This window comes from Diadema antillarum, unplaced genomic scaffold (genome assembly GCF_040938485.1).
Source record: "Diadema antillarum isolate AM-2024a unplaced genomic scaffold, OU_Dant_1.0 seq00001919_RagTag, whole genome shotgun sequence".
NCBI classification, from domain to species: Eukaryota; Metazoa; Echinodermata; class Echinoidea; order Diadematoida; family Diadematidae; genus Diadema; species Diadema antillarum.
In genome coordinates this window covers 42,890-51,807 of record NW_027272582.1, presented here as the reverse complement: position 1 = coordinate 51,807, position 8,918 = coordinate 42,890, and the positions used below count along the sequence as shown (strand labels likewise).

The 8,918-nt window shown below is 41.8% G+C and overlaps 1 protein-coding gene across 1 annotated transcript; it reads right to left on the bottom strand.

Annotated features, from left to right (window-relative positions):
- Positions 1-219: 219 nt before the first annotated feature.
- On the bottom strand, positions 220-8,864 carry LOC139713166 (uncharacterized). The gene is made up of 4 exons (XM_071624914.1): positions 8,113-8,864; positions 5,139-5,703; positions 832-970; positions 220-304 (listed from the first exon to the last, which is right to left on the bottom strand). The coding sequence occupies exons 1-4, from the start codon at positions 8,806-8,808 to the stop codon at positions 220-222; spliced, it is 1,485 nt and encodes a 494-aa protein (XP_071481015.1). The 5' UTR covers positions 8,809-8,864.
- Positions 8,865-8,918: the final 54 nt, after the last annotated feature.

The following is an 8,918-nucleotide window of genomic DNA, read 5'->3' as shown; positions in this document are numbered from 1 at the left end:
GTGGAGTGGAGTGGAGTGGAGCGGAGATAATAATCGAATTCGGGCTTTGAAACACAGAGATCATCAAGTGAATGCTGTATAGAACTTTCTTATACGGTTTCCTCTGCTGCAATGCCTTTCTCTATACAGAAGTGCACAGAACAGGGGCTCCTCCCCATCCCCATTATACCAACCACCTTCACTGAGTTAAAACAAGGGGGTTATTATGGAATGTTTACATTAGCTGGGGACGTAGGGCTTTATCTCCTCCTTGGGTTTACCTAGACTGACCATTTCAGACCTGTTTACGATAGTTAGTCTTGGCCTGTAACTTCACACAAAAACAATAAAATTGCTAAGACCTCACTACACATAGCTGTAGTGACATGGCTCCTTTAAATGATGTTGTCATTTACTAGCACTCTTGATTTGCAACATTACATTCTACATCACTTATGATATTGTACAAGGCTACTTTGAAAAACCATAGGACAGCAAACATGCCAATACCATGTATTTCTAATTCTAACACATGTATAACTTTATCAAGTGCAATTAGCGATATAAACACTTTGTTTGGTCACAGTAGAAGGTCTTCTCTTTTACTCAAACATCTGTCATGCATTGATACTACCATTTTCAATCTGTGGCTTAATATTGACGCTGTGTTGGCTCCTTGATGGGGATTCTTTTGTGTCTTTCGCATGACACTTACACCATGGACTACCAAGGAAGTGAAGACCACAGAGCAAATTGTTCGACTAGAGGGGGGCAGAGAGAAGTCGCACTAGCTTATTTACAGGTCTATCGAGTTCTGTAGCAGGACTTGTGCGTCTACCTTTGTGATCTAACAGTCCATCAGACATCAGAAGCTTCACCTTTCTCACTCTCCCATCGGCACTTGGGTAGACACTGATTACTCGAGCCAAGGGCCACTGGTAGCGGTGTCCATCATTCTCCTTGGAGATGACGATGTCGCCGATCTGAAGATCTTCGCCAGGCCCAAAACCATTAAAAATGTACAATTCAGGTTTTGAAATTTTGAAAAAATAAAGTTTTCTCAAAAACATTCCGACAACGAAAAATTGCTAGAGGATACACTGAACTTCAACTTCAACAAAAATGAGCAACAAATGTTGAAAACTTTTTATGTTCTGAAATTTGAAGTTGAACATGAAAATTTCACCACTGTAACTTACGTTACTGCGCTTATTTTTCTTTGACCATATTCATTCTGTTTAGGGATGGACAACGCAACTATCCTTCTATTGGTGGATGGTTTCGAAGATATGACCATTCTTATTTCAATGTGCCTGCTATATTTTTCATTCATTTGATGAGTTACTGTAACCGTGAATTAAGATATTGATATATATGATAGAGGTTGTTAACTATGTAAAGTTAGATTTTTTCCTATATTTTTTTTATTCGTACACATATTACTTGCAGAAAACTGCCAGATGATTTTAGATGGATTTGTCCTACACATATTCTCAAACAATCTCAGTCACCATATGACAAATGAAAATGTGACTGTTCAAAACTTGGTAACGTTTGTTACGCATATGAGTCACGTATGTTACATAAATGTATTAGACACTAAAAAAGAAGATACATTTTAAGAGTTCTAATAAATATCAAGAGTACCAGCGTTGCAAGACCTTCAGTACTTCTGGAAGCAGATTTATTTAATTGTCGTATGATGTTATCGTCCTTATAGTATATACATTTGGCCTAAAATGAAAAATTTGAATAAAATATTTAAATTTCAAGAGTTTATTTTGTCTGAATATTATGAGTTTCACTTCAAAGTTACCTGTTGAAGTGCCCTGTTTAAAACCAAAGGAATGCATTTATATAAGAGTCACAAAAGACATTGTCAAGAACCCCTAAAATGTATCAGTGTGTACTATAAACAATTGTAACGTATGTTTCATATGTTTCCAGATTGTAATCACTCGAAAGTGGAGATGCATTGGAAAGTGCATTAAAAAGGAATGATGCATCGCTAAACAACATTGCACAGTGTGAGTGCACAAACTGGTCAGCACTTAACTGTTTAGCATATTAAAGTTTACATCAATAAGGTATATCAGGCATAAGAGTGAAAAATGTGAAATAAATCACAGAGCGCCTATGAAGTTTAAAATGCAAACACCAGCACTGCTTTATGATTAATAATGCATGATTATCACGAGTTTCATTAATGAACAAACCATGCATTATTGTTGCTTAAAACGTACAGATTTCTTGGTACATTATTCAATAATGTGCCAAGAAATCTCTACGTTTTAAGCAACAATAATGCATGGTTTGGGTAATAGTCACAAAAATACAGAATTATGAACAATTTAAGAGTGGTCACGTAAATAGACAGCTTTCTCACGGTTTTAGATTGAGAGTATACTGACCCATGACACACTAGTCTATAAAGACAACAATGATAAACACAAAAAGGCGCACCTTTCATAATTTGGATACCCCCCTTTTTTTTTGGGGGGGGGGGGGAGAGGCAATGGAAAAGGCATAGAAATGTCAGAAGAACAAATTGCAATTCTTCTATTTCCATTACATAGAATAAAAGTTCTGTGACATATAAAATGTCTTCAATGTATATTACATCATTGTAAAAGACAACTGTAAACTCACAATCTGGTATTTTTCTGCAAAAGGCAACTTTCAATAAAAGGTACACTGCGTAAGAGCCAGTGTAGGAGAGAATAATGGAAAAGTGGCGAGTTGTATTAAAGTGAAATAATATAAAAGTTTGTATAAGAGCGTTAGTGTGACGCCTTCTTCTATTTTCTTGGTTAAACTTCATATTTTCATTAATATTTCGGAAGAGTTTGATTGGGTAGAAATTTTTATGGATGATTTACGGTGCATATACAAAGAAATTTACATACATTTAATCCTTTCCATTTGATATCTACAAGCCAACACTTTTATCCAGTATACCTTTCATTGTAAAGCATACATAAGTATACATCATTAGCAAATTTTTAAATTTGTGAATCAATTTCCTTGTCAAGCCTTGTCAATCAAGTCGACTTTATCACCTTCATTCACCCTTTGCTAAGATCGGTTTAAGTCTTATTTTATTTTCTTGCCGAAGGCTCTGTGCTTTTTAACTCTTTCATTTTATTTCTGCGTTCTTGTTTTTCTCAACTTTTAAGATTTTCCACAGGAACGTAATACTTTTTTACACGTTGTTTCTCGGATTTACTCTCTAAAAAAATCGAGTGAAAGTATTCACTCTTAATGGGGTGAATAAAAATAAGAGTGAATTTAGAGTGAAAATGTTCATTTTCACTCTTTTTAGAGTGACCTCAGGGACCACTCCTAAATCTTCGAGTGATCCCTGAGCTCACCCCAAAATGAGTGAAAATGTACTTTTTTCACTCAAAATTCATTCCAATTTTACTTTTTTTTTGTATTCACTCCATGAAGAGTGAATATTTTCACTCAATTTTTTTAAGAGAGTAAGGAAGGCTTCTTCTCCAATCATTTCCTTTTTCCTTCTTCAGTAATCGGCCTGAATCTTGGCTCTTGATTTTCCCATTTTGACCTCTTGGAACCCAAGTGGTAATGATAAGATTCCCTTAACAGAGAAATAAGAAAATCCATACTGCATATCAGTAATAAGATATTCTTACATAATTGCGTAACCTACGTTACCTCTAATTGCAAGGAATGAAGTGTCACGTAATTAATTTGGTAGACTACAATCACTATAACTTTGAAGTAAATGATATGATAGTTAAAATCAAAACCATTATTTTCATCATTCATATATCATTAACATACATATTGGATTGATTTAGAGTGATTGAAACCTACGTTACCAGGGTATTCAGGGCCTCATTGACAATGATTATCGCCAAAAAGAATGGTTAGTGCGAGCGTGAAATTGAAATATGTTTTTCATTTGTTTATTTATGGATGTTAGTCTTTTTTAGGATAAAGCTTTGGTGAAAAGTACGACAGTGTACATGCAGATGTAAAATTGAAACCTACGTTACCTTAAGTGAAACCTACGTTACAATATTGACCCTATGTTTAGGTACCTTAATGTTGTATAAATATCTGAGTGAGATGTAAACTTGTTATTCTCCTTGACAAAACAAACACCAAAGTACTTGCTTATAGTAAAAAAGTACCAATATTTGAATGTAATTACGCTAATCATGACTTTGAAAATATGTATACCGTTCGCTCAGATACTGAGAAAGATCTCGTGCAGTCAATTTCCTGTGAGTCGTCAACGTGATGCGCCATTTTGTCGCAAGGACTGTTTCTAAGCAACTATGGAGTGAGATGGCTCTAGATAGCACTTGTTATCGATGAATGGTTGCAATGTTAGTGAATCTAATCAAGTTATTTTTTCGGGGGTAACGTATGTTTCGGTAACGTAAGTTACATCTGACCTTCGATGTGACTTTTTCAAGCGATTAGTAATGGCTCTTAATTGAAAACTCAGTGGAGAGATTGGGGTACTGTATACCTATGTTTGGTATATTCCTTGTAACATTTTCATTTTTAATTTTCCATAGCGGTGGTAACGTATGTTTCATTTCTTAACCATACGGTCTGAAAAATGTTAGTGCTTGAAGCTTTTTCTCTGCAGCAGATAACCAGGTGGCACAACTATTGTTTACAGCATTGGACGAGACATTTTCTAAGTTTTTAGGATGGATAATACACAATTTCAACCCCAGGGAATGTTTCAAAGGAAAACTTGAAATCATGGTAACGTATGTTTCACAGGCCTTTGCGACAAATTTGACTTGCAAAATAATTCAACTGAATAGTTTTCGATTATATTTCTTTTCATTCTAACGTGTAGGCAAATGGCTTAATTTGCCTTAGAACAAGTTTTAATGAAAAAAGATCGTGCTTTCATTGGCATAATAGTAACATATCGGCAAAACTATCAAATTGCGACATGCTGTTTTTGGCGGGTTTACCATCTTTATGAATGCATAACTTCCGAAAGAATCATAACTGGATGTTCAAATTCTCGGCAGTTCTACTTAACAATGTACTAACGGTAACTATTACCCGAAACTTATGACAATCGGTCGTTGCTTTATTTTTTCTTTGTTAAAACTATTGCGACAAGTATTTCACTGAATTGTACATATTTAGTGGTTTTGAACCGCCAGAGCGTTGCCACTTCTGCCGCGTCTGCAGCCCTTGGAGATACTCCTTCCTCCATCGCATCCAGAATTCACTGGAGATGTGTTGCACACGTCTCCACCACTTCCGTGAGTAGATGTCCTCCCGCTGGAAGACTCCTGGGGGTGGGAGAATTATTTTTGGCTTGGCTGTCAGCAGATGGTGTGGCGTTAACGGCTCTGGAGCTTCGCTGTCGCACAAGTTACTGGTTGTCAAAGGCCGAGAGTTGATGATAGCTTCAGCTTCCGTCATGAAGGTCCTGAATGCTTCGTCATCCAGTTGACTACCAGCTGACTTTAGCAAGGGTTCAAGTGCTCTACGTACTGACTGAATCTGTCTCTCCCATACTCCTCCCATATTGGGAGCATGGGGCACATTCATCTTAAATGGTACCCAGTCACATCCGTTTTCCAACAGATACTCTCGCACCCTCTCCTGGTCCATCTCTGACAAGGCTTCCCTCAGCTCGTCACGTGCCCCAACAAAGGTTGTAGCCTGGTCAGACCGCAACACCCTCACAGATCCACGCCTGTTCATAAAGCGTCGCAACGCGTTGATGAAGGCACTGCTGCTGAGGCTATTTGCTGTCTCCAGGTGGACACTCCTGGACGACATGCATGTGAACAGCACCCCATACCTCTTTACTTCACTGCGTCGTTCCTTGATCAGGAATGGCCCAAAGTAATCAACTGCACAGTAGGAGAATGGTGGTGAGGGTTCTACCCTTTCCTCTGGCAGCTCTGCCATCTTCTGCTGGGACAGCTGACCTCGAAGCCTTCTACAGATCACACAAGAGGAAATGCATTGTGACACTGCTGATGTGCCTCCTATCACCCAATATCCCTTCTGGCGCAGCTCATTGTGGGTGATTCCTCTGCCCATGTGCTGGGTTTTCTGGTGACAGTCACGAATCAACAGCGTGCTAATGTGACACTTACGAGGAAGGATGATGGGATGTCTGACGTCCTTGGACATGTTGGCGCGATCTATCCGACCACCAACTCTGATGATTCCCTCACTGTCTAGGAATGGGTCTAGCCTGAACAAGGCACTGGTTTTCTTGATTGCTGCATTTCTTGTGCGGACTTGGCCTCTGTCCACCACTTCACCAGTGTTCTCTAGACCTCTCAGTACCTGCAGTTCTTCATGGAAGTGCTCATGCTGTACACTCCTTAGGATAACTCTTTCCGCTTCTTGCATCTCAGCCACTGTTATGGGTGGAATTCTCGTTTCCCTTGTTCCAGTGGTCATCTTTCGATCGTGTCTCCCTTTCAACTTCTCCTTCAACTGCAGGCAGTGTGCGATTGCTCGCTTGGCAGAGTGCCAAGTAGAGAAGCACTCAAGGCGACTTGACTCCAAGTGGCCCATCCTCTCTTCCAGCTGTGTTTTCAGGGCAGTTGCACGTTTCACTTCGGGGTCATCATCATCGATGGTGCAGGAATCTTCTGCGGTCGGCTGGAACACTCCATCCTTCCACAAGAAGTCGGGCCCTCTGAACCAGATGTCGTTGGAAGTGAGTTGCTGAGCTGTCATGCCTCGAGATGCCTTGTCTGCAGGATTCTGAGTAGTGTCTACGTAGAACCATGAGTCAGGATTGGTATGGTCCCTGATGAGCTGTACCCTGTTGGCCACGTACACGTGAAACCGCCTGGCTTCGTTCTTGATATAGCCGAGTACAACCTGGCTGTCTGTCCAGAAGAACTCCTTCATGTCAGCATACTTCAACTCGGATCTTAGGAATGAGTTTGTCTTTGCAGAAACTGTTGCTGCTGCCAACTCCAGCCTTGGAATTGTAATGGGTCTCAAAGGGGTCACTCTGGACTTGCCAAGCACTAGTGTACAGTGTGTCTTCCCATGATCGTCCACAAGTCGGATGTATGAGCACTGCCCATATCCTGTTTGACTCGCATCGGAGAAATGATGAAGTTCCACAGCCTGGATCTCCCCGAAATTGCTTGGTTTGAAACACCTGGGTATCCTGAGCTTCTCTAGCTCATGTACATCATTCAGCCACCTTTCCCAGCACGGTTGAAGGTCATCTGGCATCGGGCAATCCCAGTCTAGATTCCATCGGCAGAGCTCTTGTAAAATCTGCTTCCCCTTCAACATGACAGGGCTCAGGAAGCCACACGGGTCATAAATTGAGCTGACCACTGAAAGAGCGCCACGCCTGGTGAAGGGGCGTTCCTTGAGCTCAATCTTGAAGCCAAAGATGTCATTCGCGATGCACCATACAATTCCAAGGACTTTCTCTATTGTCTGGGGGCCTTTGTCAAGGTTAAGGCTCTCAGTGTCGATGGCTCTGTCCTCTAGTGGATAGCTCTCCAACACTCCCTGGCTGTTGGAGGCTATCTTGTGAAGACGTAACCTTGCCTTCTCACAAAGTCCCTGGCTGCTTTTCAGGAGCTGGATCGCTGAAGGAACATCTGGCTCAGATCTAAGGCCATCGTCTACATAGAAGTCTGTCCTGATGTAGTCGGCTGCTGAGAATCCGAATTCTCCTTCACCATCATCTGCCGCTCGCCGCAACCCAAATGTTGCTACGCCTGGTGAACTTGCTGCGCCGAAAAGATGAACTTTCATGCGGTACTCTACCACAGGCCGCTCTGGGTTCCCATCTTCCCACCAGAGAAATCGCAACAGATCTCTGTCTTCAGGAGTGACGTAGAACTGGTGAAACATGCTTTTCACGTCTGCAGTCACAGCGATGTAGTCTTTGCGGAACCTGCAAAGCACACCCAGAAGGCTATTCATCATATTTGGTCCCTGCAGCAAATTGTCGTTCAAGGACACACCTTGATATTTCGCAGAGCAGTCGAAAACCACGCGGATTTTGTTTTTTCTAGGATGATACACACCTGTGTGTGGTATGTAGTTCACTCTCTTCTGGACTCCTAGACGCTCTGTCGGCACTCTCTCTGCATAGTTTTGGATGACATCATCCATGAATGCTCTGTAATCATCGCAGAACTGTTGGTTCTTCCTCAGTCTGGCTGACAACTGGTTCCATCTCTTGATTGCGAGGGGCTTGTTGACTGGGAGATTTGGCTCCTGAGCCTTGAGTGGCAATGGCATTTCGTAGTGCCCGTCCTCACATCTTTGAACACCCTTCTCCAGGATCTCCATGAACTTGGTCTCTTCCACTGAGCAGGGCTCTCCCTTAGAGTCTGTCTCCTTGAAGTCTTGTTCAAGGACCTGGAGGACCTTCTCAGCACTGAAAACCTCTTTTACCTTGCTGGAAAAGGTGAACCTAGGATGTTTCTCTGTCACTGTCATCCTATTACAGACTCCTTCATCACTGGTTGCTGTCAGACAGACACTCCCAACGACTCCCCAGCCAAGGAGAGATCTCTGCGCATAGGGGTCGTCCTCTCCACCACAGATGATCTCCCTTGGCCTGATGGCTCTGGGGCAATTGTTTCCAATGAGTAGAGACACCTCCACTGCAGGGTTATACGGCATCAGGTGGTCTGCTATGGGTGCAAGATGAGTCCAACGTCTTAGCACCTGGCCCTTTGGGATCTGGGAGCGCCTTGCAGGGACCTCATCTCTGGTGAAGCAGTCTGGTAGCTTGATGGTGTGCTCTTTATTGAAGTCCAGCACCTCGAGACCACTGATTTTCTTACTCCTCACTTGTGCACTGTGGTGCATAGTGGTCAGTTGGAGTGTTGTGTCTGGTCCTTCAATGTCAAGCTTTTGCCGCAGTCCCTCAGAAATGAACCCAACGTTCGACTGGTCGTCCAAGATGGCGTACTGTAGCA

Bases quoted from the DNA above. Each gene is read 5' to 3' on its own strand.
- LOC139713166 (XM_071624914.1), bottom strand. From the start codon at position 8,808: ATGCACCACAGTGCACAAGTGAGGAGTAAGAAAATCAGTGGTCTCGAG. The intron at 5,704-8,112 runs AGAGCATTCATG...ATCAACGCGTTG, and splicing joins AACAGTTCTGCGATGATTAC to CGACGCTTTATGAACAGGCG. The intron at 305-831 runs GTTAGATCACAA...GTGAAGTTACAG, and splicing joins CTTCTGATGTCTGATGGACT to GCCAAGACTAACTATCGTAA.